Genomic DNA, 13,338 nt, shown 5'->3' with positions numbered 1-13,338 from the left:
CCTTTCAAATGATTTGTGTGTGAAGTACAGTATGTACTTTTGAATGCAGTACAGAAAGCTTAAAGGTTCTTTGCAAAGTTCTGTGATATATAAGTAGTGTACATGTTGGAGCAAGCTGAACTGTTTTTTTTTTACGCATTTACCTGATCGTGTCGGTCTACTTTAGCTATCTGGGGAATAAAGTTTTTGAAAACCCCTGAAGGGATTTGAAATTCTTGACCTACATCGGTATGTGTCTGAGGAGGTGGAAGCTTGCATAATTCATTTTACTGCATACAGTCCTGGATTGAAGTTTGTTTTACCTTTTCTTTATGGGGCGATGCCTTAAATAAATAAATGTATAAGGATTATTACTGTTTTTTTTGTATTCATTTTGTGAAGTCACAGCTATGTATTTACTACAGTTTGATTTTGTCATTATTAAAAGTAAAAAAAAAATATCTTGATTCACATCCTCAAACTTTTTATACACAGGCATTAACTAATGTGGATGTTTTAGGCAAGGGACATATAAAAGTACAAATCTTTTAAAAGTAATCTTAAGTGTCTGCATTCAGTGTAGCGCTATGGCCAAAAATGTTGAATTGCTTAGAATGTTAGGCTTGGGACATAAAATTTAAAAACAAAACAAACAAAAAACACAACTTATGAACATAATTTAGAACTTGCATTTATCATGTAATGAAAGAAACTACAAAATTATATTGCAAAAGTCTACCTGAAGCCATAATAGTAGTACAGTATTATGTCACATTTGTCAGTTTTTCATGAAGTATATGGAAAGTTACATGTAAGTCAGTATGTTAATGTGGTAGTATTCGGCAGGTTTCATTGGATTTTATGAAGCAGAATGAGTTCATTGTAGAGGCTGGTGGTTGTCCAGAGCTGTCGTAAGAGGAGGGTGGGTGGGATTTGTTTCTAGCTACGAGTTGCTTGTCGGACGTTTTTCGTTTCATTAAACTGTGAGAAAGGACTTGTACAGGGACTGATGTAACTGAGCAGTATATCGTCATTTTATTTATTTGTTTTCAAAATCCAAAAAGTACTGTAAACTAGTCGTTTGTAGGATGCCACAGAAAGGTATGTTGGTTCAAAACTATTTATTATTATTATTATTATTATTATTATTATTATTATTAAGTACAAATTGACTATCATAAAAATGTATGAATTTAAGCCTGATTTCACACAGGATTGAAAACACTATGTAACACAATTTTTGTTCCTGGGTAGTAAGTGTTATTTCCTAATTGCTTATGCCTCAAAAGTATAGAAAATGGCTATTATTCCCCACAAACAGATTTACAGTATAATCGTAAATCTCGAAAAACTACTCGCTTCTAAATCTTTTGTAGTCATTTTTGTATTACTTTAGTATAAATACATGTTAATTTGGATTCATATGTTGTTTTTTTTCTGACTTTATGTGAACGAAAAGACACACAATTGCCCGTTTTCCCATTGGAAATAGTGATATTTTGAAATATCACTGTCCTGGTCACAAAAGCAAAGTTTGTGGGGAATAATAGCTATGTTCTATACTTTTGAGGCATAAACAATTTGGAAATAACACTTACTACCCAGGAACAAAAAAAAAAAAAAAAAATAGTTACACGGTGAAATCGCACATGAATAGGTGAAAACAAATCCATGTCTGAGAGGTTACTAGACGTGCTCCACTTTTGACCAACTCTGAAGACACCTGATTTGTGTTTTTTTTTTTTTTTTTTTTTTTTTTTTTAGTCTTAGTCTTGTACGAATCATGCTTTATTCTTCTTGAAACTTTATTATATATATATATATATATATATATATATAATATATATCTAATATATATATATATATATATATAATTATATAATATATATACACGAGATCTCACAGAGTACCAATGAAACTTAAGTTTTGTTTGGTGTTCTTTATAAACCAAATTTTAAATAATTGGTCTTGGCCAAATTTTAAATGCTGTAAAATCTGCAATAATAATGAAATGGGTGCTACATCCCACATTTTTATACACAATTACAAACCACTTATTCGGCACAGTAAAGTACAAGCATTCAAGAAAAGGCCAAAAGCACTGTTTTATTTATTTATAGTTTTTATTTTATTTTTAGACATACATTTTTAAAATAGATTGTGGTTCGTGTGTAACTGGTTACCAACTGCCCCTTGGATTTGAGTGTCACATTGAAGGATTATGGCAGTGCTGTAATAGCTGGACTTGATCTGGCTGTCAGTTAAACCCAGAAGCCTAGGTGCTGCAGCACAGCAGCTTTTGTCATCCTGCCAGAAGTGGGACGGACAAAACTGTCATGCAGTCTGAAGCAGAGAGAGAGAGAAATCTGTTCTGGTTTTTTTTTTTGTTTCATAGAGCATGTCTTATTCAGTCGTTCATTTATCTATAGAAATATGTGCATATTTTATTATTTTTTTCCTGCCTACAATAAGGTGCATGTTATTAGGTTAGGTATCGAGAAAGAGGCTGTGTGCTTTTACAATGACATCATTGTTTAAAGGAAATGAAAGATACAGCAGCAATGAAGCAGGAGTGGTCTGGTGACAATGTCCTATTGCCATTGGCTGAGGTATGTGATGTAATGGATTACAGTGCAGCCCTTTATAGCTTTTAAAATGAATTCCAAGACACCATTACAAAGAAACAGATTATTTTCTAATAACTGGGCTTGATCGGCGATACCTCAGATACTCATGTACAACACAATTTGGAACATGGAAGATTTGGAATTAGAATGTCCAAGGGCTGAGCTAAATTGTGAGACGGATCTCTTATTCTATATAGAAATGGATCCACCAGGTAACATTGCAGTACTATTGTACTGTAGAAGGATGCTTTTGTATATTTTCAAGTCTTTGTTCCTTATGACATCCAAGGCAATTGGTTTGGCAGTTGCTGTATGTACCTATTGTTTTCTGATGTTTTGCTTTAGGAGCATTTGTTTTATTGTTATTATTAAACAAATGTATTGCTAGGTTTGGATTTTAGCTCTCATCATTGTGCACTTTGCAACAAGGCTAGCACTTGGTTTGATGCTTGCACTTTAGTAAAGGCTGCAGATACAGTATGATTTTTAAGTGCATATATATATATTTGTAATGTCTGTGATGATCACAGTAGTCTGTTTAAACTGTTGATTTGCTTCCATATACGAAGCATGCTGCAGCAGTGCCCCCTTTGTAACAATGCAGTGGGATTACAGTAGACAAAGAGTAGAGTGCAGATGATTTACTGGGTAACAGCCATGCATTATTTGTTTTCTCTGTATATTGCCTGTACAAGGTAGCAGAATTTTGCATGTGTAAGGCAGTGTGCAATATCATTCATAATCAATTAAATAGAATCGTGAATAATGTGTTGTATAACTGTTGCTGTTTTTTCTTATGTATACAATTTATTTGTACAATATTAAATCACATGACCCAATTAAAACACGTGGTTATTTCCGTCTGTTTTTGATTCCTTCTCTAGTGGCAAAGACTTTTCACATTCTATTACTAAAGAAGTGAGTCAGATATAGAGCTGTATCTGCTTTGGCACAGAGTACAGAGTGCAAGGTTTTTTTGTTTTTAATCAGACTTGCTATGTAGGACAAATTATCCTGCAGAATTTAAGAGAAGCACTTTGTAATGTTGTATTTATTTATTTTTTCTCTGGGGGGAGGGTGGCAGATGTATTTCTTAAGAGTGATGATTTCTAGCCACATTGTGTTCCCAGAGAGTTGAGAGACCCCCTCGTCCTTTTTCAATGAAACACATTTATTCCAACTGGCTGCTTTTATTACACACAGCCGCTCCACTGCTGGAAAGCAGTAATATTCTTTAAACCTGATTTTAAATCAAGTGGAAAGTGATTGTGGGGCTGTAGGAGGGGTATAGAGTGAAACTCCCCTTCAGATGTTTTATTTAATCTAATCAAAGATGTCTTTTTTTGTCAGACAGACAAAAAGATGGAGGGCATCCAAAATTAAAACTTTATACCACAGTAAAGACTGTTGGTTCTAGTTCTACCCTTTTAAAAGAACAATGGATTTACATCCTCCATTAAAGGGTGTTTGGTTGGTGCGCGGTTGTATTGGCACTTTTTTGTAACTTGTCTATATTTTGATTTAAAATTTTGCTAAATTTGAATCAATTTTCTTTTGTTAACAGCTTTGCCTCCAAAGCCGCCAAAGCCTGCCCCTGTTGCAAACAACGGTATGAATAACAACATGTCTCTGCAAGACGCTGAATGGTACTGGGGAGATATATCAAGGTACAGTAAGTCAACTCAGAATTGCCGTTTTGTTGCTCCGTACTTCTGATTTAAAGTGAAACAAGAGCTACAAGCCACATCTGGTAGAGCACTTGAGCACTGTCCAAAATTTAGGAAACGTTCCAGAGACATAAAAGATAAAAGGGGGAGGAAGAGCTCTATTTGGCCGCCTGATGAAAGCTATTCAAAAGAGTTTTTACAGTATTGAAAATGTGATTCCGTATGCAAGGAGCCAAATGAAAGGCATTCTTGAATTGCAGGGGAATTGTTCCCAGAGTCAGGGTTGCCAGTAATTAATCATTTCTCTCGTGCCTATTAAGGTAAAGGCAGGTTAAAACAAGGAAACGGGTCATGGACTTGGCACTGTGTTTTGTTTAAAGGTTGAGACATTCATGTACGGAGTTATTTTTCAATATACTGAATGTCTGTAGGATATCAATTATGAGATTAAAATTGTATGTGATTCATAAATCTGCAGTAAACATGGCTTTAAAATAATACAAAGGTGACGAGTTTTCAGCAAGCAATTATCTGAACTGTCTGCTTAAGAAAATAAATACAATAATAATATTATTGTCCTGCTGAAACTAGAAGTAGGCATCAAGAGCAGCCATAGCAATGTGTGTTAAAGTAGACCTCTCTGTATAGTATTGAATAGGTGTACCTGTCTGCATTCAACATCATGGCTGTATTACAGGGAGGAGGTCAATGAAAAACTACGGGATACAGCAGATGGTACTTTTTTGGTTCGAGATGCCTCCACGAAAATGCATGGGGACTACACCCTTACATTAAGGTAACCTCTCTTTTTTTTTTTTTTTTTTTTTTTTTTTTTTTCTATTAACACCAACTTAAGAGGGAAAAAAGTAAGATACCATGGTGAAAGTATAGTCCCATTTCTCATAATTACTCTCTTCATTTACAGGAAAGGGGGAAACAACAAGCTTATTAAGATTTTTCACCGAGATGGAAAGTACGGTTTCTCTGATCCACTTACCTTCAGCTCTGTGGTTGAGCTCATAAACCACTACCGCCACGAGTCTCTGGCTCAGTACAACCCCAAGCTAGATGTCAAGTTGCTGTATCCCGTATCCAAGCACCAGCAGGTAGGAGCAAAGTGTCACCTTGGATAAAAACAACTCATTTAAGATCTGCTCAAAGACGCTCATCGAAGTTGACATTCTAAATTGTGTCAGACATGTATTATAGTCTTAATGCTTTGCTGTCGACTTTTTACAACAGACTTGTTTACGTCTTTTTTCAGTTATTCAGTTAAATGGTAAATGCTGGAGATTGCACATCACCCGTTCTCTTTTTTTTTTTAGGATCAGGTTGTAAAAGAAGACAACATTGAGGCAGTTGGAAAGAAGCTCCATGAATATCACCTCCTGTACCAGGAAAAGAACAAAGAATACGACCGGCTGTATGAAGAATACACAAGAACATCACAAGTAAGTTGGTGGGCTCATTTGCTGAAAGAATATGCATGACTAACAGCAAGTGTGATACAAGTGGCTGTTGAACATATGTCTGTAATTTTGTGTTCTGCTTTTTTAATTTTTTTTTTTTTTTTTTTTTTTTTTTAAATAAAGGAAATTCAAATGAAAAGGACTGCTATTGAAGCCTTCAGTGAGACTATCAAAATATTTGAAGAGCAGTGCCAAACTCAGGAACGGTACAGCAAGGAATACATCGAGAAATTCAGGAGGGAGGGGAATGACAAAGAAATTCAGAGGTGGGTTGAAAATATCATAATGAATATCAGATTCCACACATAATATAGGACAATGCAGATGTGCATGCGTAGAAGGAAAGGACATGTCTAGTTACGTTTACTAACTTCTATACACTTACACATAGCAAGCTATCCTATAGGAATAAAGTTACATATGTCAGGTGAGATTGGTTGGTCTCGAATCACAAACGGGTATTTATTTTTTTGATAATTGCTATAGCCAAGTAAAATGCAGAAACGTGTATAGATTATACAAATTGTAACCATACTTTTCTGCCTGTGTCTTTCAGGATCATGATGAACTATGACAAGCTGAAGTCCCGAATTAGTGAAATTGTAGACAGCAAGCGCAGGCTGGAGGAAGACTTGAAGAAGCAAGCAGCCGATTACAGAGAGATTGACAAACGCATGAACAGCATCAAACCAGATCTTATCCAGCTGAGAAAGACAAGAGACCAATACTTGATGTATGTGTACCAATGTTTTAAAATCCCCATTGTTCACTTAAAAAATAAATAAATAAACCTGAGGATTAGAGCAGTCTGGGGTATTTAAAAAAATTAAATTAAAAAAATTATATATAAATAAAATCTCTTGGTTTTTAATTGTTTACATCTCCTTGTTTCAGGTGGTTGACTCAAAAGGGTGTCCGGCAAAAGAAGCTGAATGAATGGCTTGACATTAAAAACGAGAACACAGAAGAGTAAGTTTTCAACTGTTTTTTTTAACTTTTTTTTTTTTTTTAAATCAAAGCTGCATAAAAAAAATAATTTAAGGTTATACACACTCAGACACATTTTTCAATTTTTTTTAAATAATTGTGACTTTACCTAATATTTTCTTCTTCTTTTAATCATAGCCAATACTCAATGACGGAAGATGATGAAGATTTGCCTCATCATGATGAGCGCTTGTGGAGGCTGGGAAACCTCAACAGAACCCAGGCCGAGGCTTTGCTGAGGGGAAAGCGGAACGGAACATTCCTTGTCCGGGACAGCAGCAAGCCAGGCTGCTACGCCTGCAGCGTTGTGTACGTATTTTGTTTTTATATTTGTATAAACTTAAAATAGGCTGCCAGTTATTAAAGGATTTGGCTGTTGCTTCTTGTTCTGGCCATCCTAGTCTAAGTTTGCATTCCAAAAAACTTTCATCTTAATCACTTGACCAAGAATAGCTGCATAGGATAGTAATACATAGTAAAGTTTTTGATAATAATAATCTGTTCCTTTTCTCTTGCAGTGTGGACGACGAGGTAAAGCATTGTGTTATCAACAAAACACCAACAGGATATGGGTTTGCAGAGCCATACAACTTGTACAGCTCGCTGAAAGAACTGGTGCTACATTACCAGCACACATCACTTGTACAGCACAATGACTCTTTGAATGTCACGCTATCATACCCAGTGTATTCACAGCAGAGGCGATGAAGGCAACGTGGACAGTACTTGGGACTTGAGACAGAAGGACTGGCGGCCTCTTGAAAAGGAATGCCGAGTCTGGCTTTGGAATTAAGAATGCCGGTCTGTGCTTTTGCTGGGCTGACTGGGGCATTCTATACATTTCAGTAGAGAGAGAGAGAGACTGTTGAGCTGTGAATGTAGTTTTCTTTTTCTAGTGCTTGTAAAGAAGCACAAGCTAACTGAGGACTGCTAAACTGTCTCCTAATCTGGGGAGGACATAGAAGACTTTTCTTAATGGTGCTTGTTTACATTCTTTATAAAGCTTCACCAGCTGGAATGTAAAAACGCTGAAACCTTAGAGTGCAACTTTTTGTACAGATATTTTTTTTTGTGCGTGTGTTTGTGTGTGGGACCTGAGCACCCCTTTCAGAAATGAGGTTGCTGTGTTCATTTGGTCCATACACTCTAAAGTGTTCATTATAAATCATTGGATCAGATGATAATGTAGCAAAATGGCACTTTTTTTCCCACAACTAAAATCTCTCTCGAAAGGACTTTCCTACGAATGTGTTGCAGCAGGGGAGAAACTAATGAAATTGTCTTGGCGCTTTTTTTAAAGCCTGTTTTCTGAACTTTGGAGGAAAAAAGAGAGAATCAGGACTTGATGAAACAGCTAATGTAACATATGACACTTCTATTGTATAATATTTAAAGGAGGACTTGAATGAAAACTAAATGATGAAACCTACAATACCAAACTTTGAATTCAGTTCTTTTTTTGTTGTTGTTTTAATTCTAATCATTTCTGCTATGCAATGCTCTTTTTTTTTTTCCTAAAGCTGAATTATATTTTAAATGTACCAATAATATAAGCTTGTTTTTATTGCTTAAGTGTCATAATGTCAATGTCCAGGAGGATATTTAAAAGAAAAAAAAAAAGATGCCAAACATTGTAGTTTGGCTTCAAACTAAGGCAAATTATACTCTCTATTCATGTCCTTTATTTGCAATTAATTATTGGATCAGTTTTGCAAAGTTATAAGAAGTGTGTCTTTAATTAAAACGTATGTTTTGTTGGGCAGAGCCTGATGAACATTTGAAAGCTGCTTTAGTCAATAAAATAGAAAACTTTCAATGAGCCACCCCTGTTACATATCGGTGATTTATTTCTTAAAGTAGAACACGTTTTGTACAAATGTGGAAAACCCAAGATGCAGCAGAATATTTTAATTGGTTAGGTTTTTTTTTTGGCTGATTTTTATAAAAAGCGGCCTGGTACAGTAAATGCATTGGTTTTAAGAAATCACATACTCCATCACCTGAAGCGTCTGAACTGAACCCTATACAAAGTTCAAGCTCTTATTTTGAAATGGAACAAAATGTAAGTGATCAGTTAGGAAATTAAAATGTTGCTTTCTCATTTCTAGTTAGCATAGTATTATTTTCTGTATCAGAAAACCCTTAATAGCTGTGTTTTACATGGATGAAAGGGTCCATGTTATTAGTTCTGAGTTTTGTTGCTGAATTCCATGCTATGCCAGTAAATCATAGTACTGTTAATCAGTTTATGAAAAAATAAAAATTCATTAAAAATGCAGGCAACTGAAAATGTTTTGCTATTGCATCCTGGCAAATGTATCATTTCACTCCATATTTTATTTTTCTTGGTTGCTGAAAACACAATCACATTTCAGCTGTTCTGGTCTACCTTTAATACTTTGCACTGTCAGGGCTATATTTCCACCCATGCTTTTCACTTTTATTAACAAAACTCACAGACACATTTTTTTTGGCACAGTAAGTTTTCAATATTGTATTTTATTAAAGATTCTGAACCTCACACAATTACTACCCATCATAAATCATTAACTTTTAATACTGTGGTTCTGAATTGACTTGTTGCTAGTTAAATTCACCTTTAGGAAAATAGTGAGTTTGACTTCCTGGGGGATTTTATTCATTTACCCTAATCCGTTTTTGTAACCCCCGTGGTCTAAACACCAAGTTTATTTCACTCCCAGAGTATGTCAATGTCTGTGTATGAAGCAGCCTAGATCCAGGGGTATGATATGCATTATATAAAAAGATGCACTGTATGGAATTCTGAGCGCTATCTTACATGTAGCTATGCAAAAGTTTAATATTGCTATAGTGTTTTGTTTGGTTGTTTTTTTTTTTTTTTTTTTATTATTTTCATGTATTTTAAACCAAGATCCGGATCTGATCTCTGTATTTAGCTTTATCTGTGTTTCACAGTTCTTGCAAGCTTTATGTAAACTTGCTTTCCAACACCTGTGTAGATAAACAGAGGGGAATGAACAGTAGGCAGTGTTGTGCAATGCAACGACAACCCTGTAATTACAGACACGCATCTGCCTTTTGTCACATCCTCACAGGACTGTAGTTGAAGATTTACACAACCTGACATGTTTCTGGCCAGGATGCAGTGCCTTGGCCTAAGGGAACACCGTGCAGACTGCTCTCATGTTATCTACGGTGTGCTTTTTGCTCTTGCAAAGAAAACGACACTGTACCTGCAGGTACTCACAGCAGTGTCACTGCGATAAAGAAACGAAATGTATTTCAAGGTTCTCCTTAATTCTATCTTTCTGTTGGACTGCATTAGTGATTTGGAGAAGTTAGGGTTCGTATACCCCAAATGGCAGTACAATAACTTAATTATACAAAAAAAAACAAACATAATTTGAGAAGCACTAAATGGCCTTAATCAATCTCCATGCAAACTTAATTTTACAAAAAACTGAAAGTGGCGCACATTCTTTTCTAACAATGTACAGGACACGCATTAAGGCTTAAGTGTGCCAAACTGTTTAACTGTTCAGGTGTTTTTCAGCTTTACCATTACAAAAACTACACCTCCCGACCAAATAAATACTGTGTTGTGCCTGTCTGGAGTGTGTAAGACACTGCACTTCTGGAATGCTCCGTCTGTACATTCAGTGGAAAGTATTAAAGGTACCGTTCTGTATTTGTAATGTGCAAATTAAACTGCAATGTTATGTGTGCTTCTGTCTGCAGCTTTTAAAGTCAAGTGTGGCATTTTGTAACTGTTATTTGTTTATGCTGTTCAATTCTTGAAAATTATGTTAGAGGTACTAAGGTGGCCAATATAAAAAAGTTGTAGGTGCCATTCTTATTTAAAGTTACTGCTCATTTGGGGAAGTTTCCTTATCCTTTTTGTTCAGTTTACAGGACTATGATAAAATAAACGTACACAAATCTGGGAGACTACAGACATGAGAAAAACCATTTACTCTTTACTGACTAATTTTGTTCTGCATGGAGATTTCATTGTGAAAACTAAAATGGTGTAACTTCAGATTTCTAAGTTTTTTTTTTACTGAGTTTGCAAAAAGAAAAAACGGTGATTTTCAAGATAAAATGCCTTGCGAAAAAAAAAAAAAACACCTAAAGAACAAATAGCTTTCTTGTTAAAACATGAGTGTTTCAATTCCATCGGGTTTTGCATGTGACATTTGTGAAGTTTCAGTGTTTGTCACCATGAGACTGCATTTAGTTGCCCAAGATGCTGCTATTGTGTTTTGTTAGTTTTTGGTTCCTCAACTACAAACCACATACAAATATAATTTGTATTATAACCAAATTGACTTTATACAGTGTCAGTTCTTGATCTTAGATGAGATAAAGGCAAGTCTTTCTTGCCTTAATGATAGGCAGAACTATAACTATAACTCCGAACTGCTGTGCTAACTTTCTTGTCTCCTTGTTTTAAATTGCTTAAAACATGTATTAGGCTTTTCATAAAAAAATAAAAGTTGTGTTTAAAAAAAAAAAAAAAAAAAAAAAAAAAAAAACTAAAAAGTGTTATGTTTTCAATTACAGGTATCATACTGAGAGATCATTACAAAACAGCACAAAAACACCTGCTCAAAACCTTTGTTAGCATTGGTTGGACTGTCTCTGCAGTCTTGTGTACGCAGGTGATGTTCTGAATACAAGTGGTATGACAGCAACCCGCTGTGGACTGGAGACGACTCGGATTGTTCAGTGAGCTGCACTCATTATTTTATTATCTTCTGCAAGAACACACAATACATGTTCTCTTTTGATTGATAGTTATACACAGAAAACATTACCACTTTTCAATTGTTAATTTCAACTGTTGGGGGATGGGGGGGATATCAAAGTTCTTGAACCATAATCCATCTTAAATACAAACCAGAATTGCTGAATTGAGTTGAAGTTGATGCAAAGAAGTTCATTGGTCATTCAAGAAGTGTTGGTTTCTCCCAGACTTGTGCAAAAGTCGTTTAGATGCATACCATTCAGGTACTACATGATTGATTGATTCCTACAGCGTGTCAGTACTTATGGGCACCTGTGACAGAGCGAATGAATCAGTCAACAATCTCTCCCAACCTGTGAAGGCACTGTGTAACAGGAACAGTGTGCCCTGGACTGGATGGTTTGAGAGTTCATTCCAGGGTCAGGTGGAAGTTGGCTATCTAGGAAGGGAGCAGAGCCACAATATGGTAGGCGATGTGTCAGTCATGGATTGGAGAAGATGTGATTGCACTCACTACCGAAGGGGGCGGGACTGAAGGTACGTCGGGATGTGGCCAAGCAATCTGTTCCTTGTGTTATGGTTACGCAAAGACCTATGGGGAAAAACCCTGTGCACTAACCGGGAGTGTTTTGTCCTGTCTAGTGATTGTTGCATTTGTCGTTGCTAAAGGACTAAAGTATTCGGGAGCTGTAGCTAGAAGCCAGCGTGCAACCCAGACTGCACTTCTTCAATATACCCCTTCACTGTTATTCACCATCTGCACTTAGAGCACTCGTTCTGCTCTTGTGACTGTGCTGTACATGTGTGTGTTTGTATCATGTCTTCTTATTTCGGGAATGAACCCCTGTTTGAATAACGGTGCAGTACACCTCGCTGTGTAGAGCCTGTTACTGTTATTTAAGAGTTGCTGACACGCAACCCAGCCAAATAGAGCTGTTTTTATTGTGAACTGTTTAGCGTCAATCCTTCCTGGGCACCGCATCACCAGTGCACTTGCACACTGCAAACCACTTTGCCACAGCACCCCTTTATATACAGTAAATCGCAATTTACCTGGAAAAAATATTGAAAGGCCACAATGGACTTGAGCATTTACCTCTTTCCCTCTGTTAATTTGAGTGTAAAGACTGCTACACACCAGGCGTGTTGCACTTTCTAATCGGGCGACGAAATTCTTTCTCAACGACATGACCATGCACAACTTAAGCGACAGATTGGAAAACTGCCGGATCTATGAACTATTCAAGATTGCTATTAAAAAAACTTTGATCAAGACTTGTACATATTTGTGGAAATGGTCTTTTCAGATGGTATTTCAACATATAAGGCAATAACTCATACATACCATGCTTATCCATCCATCCATCTGTTATCATTAACTGCTTAATCCTTTACAGGTTCGCGGTGAGCCGGAGCCTAACCTGGCAGACTCACTGACTCACTCACAAACAGAGCAATTTAGAGTGACCAATCAACCTGAACAGCATGTCTTTGGACTGTGGGAGGAAACTGGAGTACCCAGAGAAAACCCACGCGAACACGGGGAGGGCATGCAAACGCCACACAGTACCAGGCTTATCCAATTCCTTCTAAATGGACACCCCTATATTATCTTTCAAATCAGTATCTTTATAATTGCAGTGATCTTTGTCATAAAGCTCTGGGTATTTTTCCACGGCAAGTATATATTTTTTTCTCCATCATTTTGGTTACAGCTTCAACCTGGTGGACCACGTGCATTGAAGCTGTTGTTTGTTCCCTAATTTCCCCCCCCCCAAAAAAAAAAAAAGATTCCTTCCTCTTTATTTTGCATTGCCTCCGCGTCGCCAATCGTGTCTTATCAAAAGTGCATGTTCGCTTGTCACGTCACGTCTGGTGTG

The 13,338-nt window shown here is 36.3% G+C and overlaps 1 protein-coding gene across 4 annotated transcripts in view; it reads left to right on the top strand.

Moving 5' to 3' along the window:
• Positions 1 to 10,680, top strand: part of LOC121300582 (phosphatidylinositol 3-kinase regulatory subunit alpha-like) — a 38,031-nt gene extending 27,351 nt beyond the window's left edge. For 3 of the 4 annotated variants that reach the window (XM_041229173.1, XM_041229181.1, XM_041229190.1), the window contains 9 exons: positions 4,171 to 4,273; positions 4,971 to 5,069; positions 5,199 to 5,379; positions 5,599 to 5,724; positions 5,866 to 6,008; positions 6,299 to 6,475; positions 6,637 to 6,711; positions 6,868 to 7,038; positions 7,248 to 10,680. In XM_041229173.1, the coding sequence (XP_041085107.1) occupies positions 4,171 to 4,273; positions 4,971 to 5,069; positions 5,199 to 5,379; positions 5,599 to 5,724; positions 5,866 to 6,008; positions 6,299 to 6,475; positions 6,637 to 6,711; positions 6,868 to 7,038; positions 7,248 to 7,437 (1,265 nt within the window). In that variant the 3' untranslated portion in view covers positions 7,438 to 10,680. Of the gene's footprint in view, positions 1 to 975; positions 1,081 to 4,170; positions 4,274 to 4,970; positions 5,070 to 5,198; positions 5,380 to 5,598; positions 5,725 to 5,865; positions 6,009 to 6,298; positions 6,476 to 6,636; positions 6,712 to 6,867; positions 7,039 to 7,247 lie in introns of those variants that run through there. The other variant, XM_041229200.1, reaches the window with a different exon arrangement.
• Positions 10,681 to 13,338: the final 2,658 nt, after the last annotated feature.

The sequence above is a fragment of the Polyodon spathula genome, chromosome 2 (genome assembly GCF_017654505.1).
Source record: "Polyodon spathula isolate WHYD16114869_AA chromosome 2, ASM1765450v1, whole genome shotgun sequence".
Taxonomy (NCBI): domain Eukaryota; kingdom Metazoa; phylum Chordata; class Actinopteri; order Acipenseriformes; family Polyodontidae; genus Polyodon; species Polyodon spathula.
This window is presented reverse-complemented; position numbering and strand designations above follow the sequence as displayed.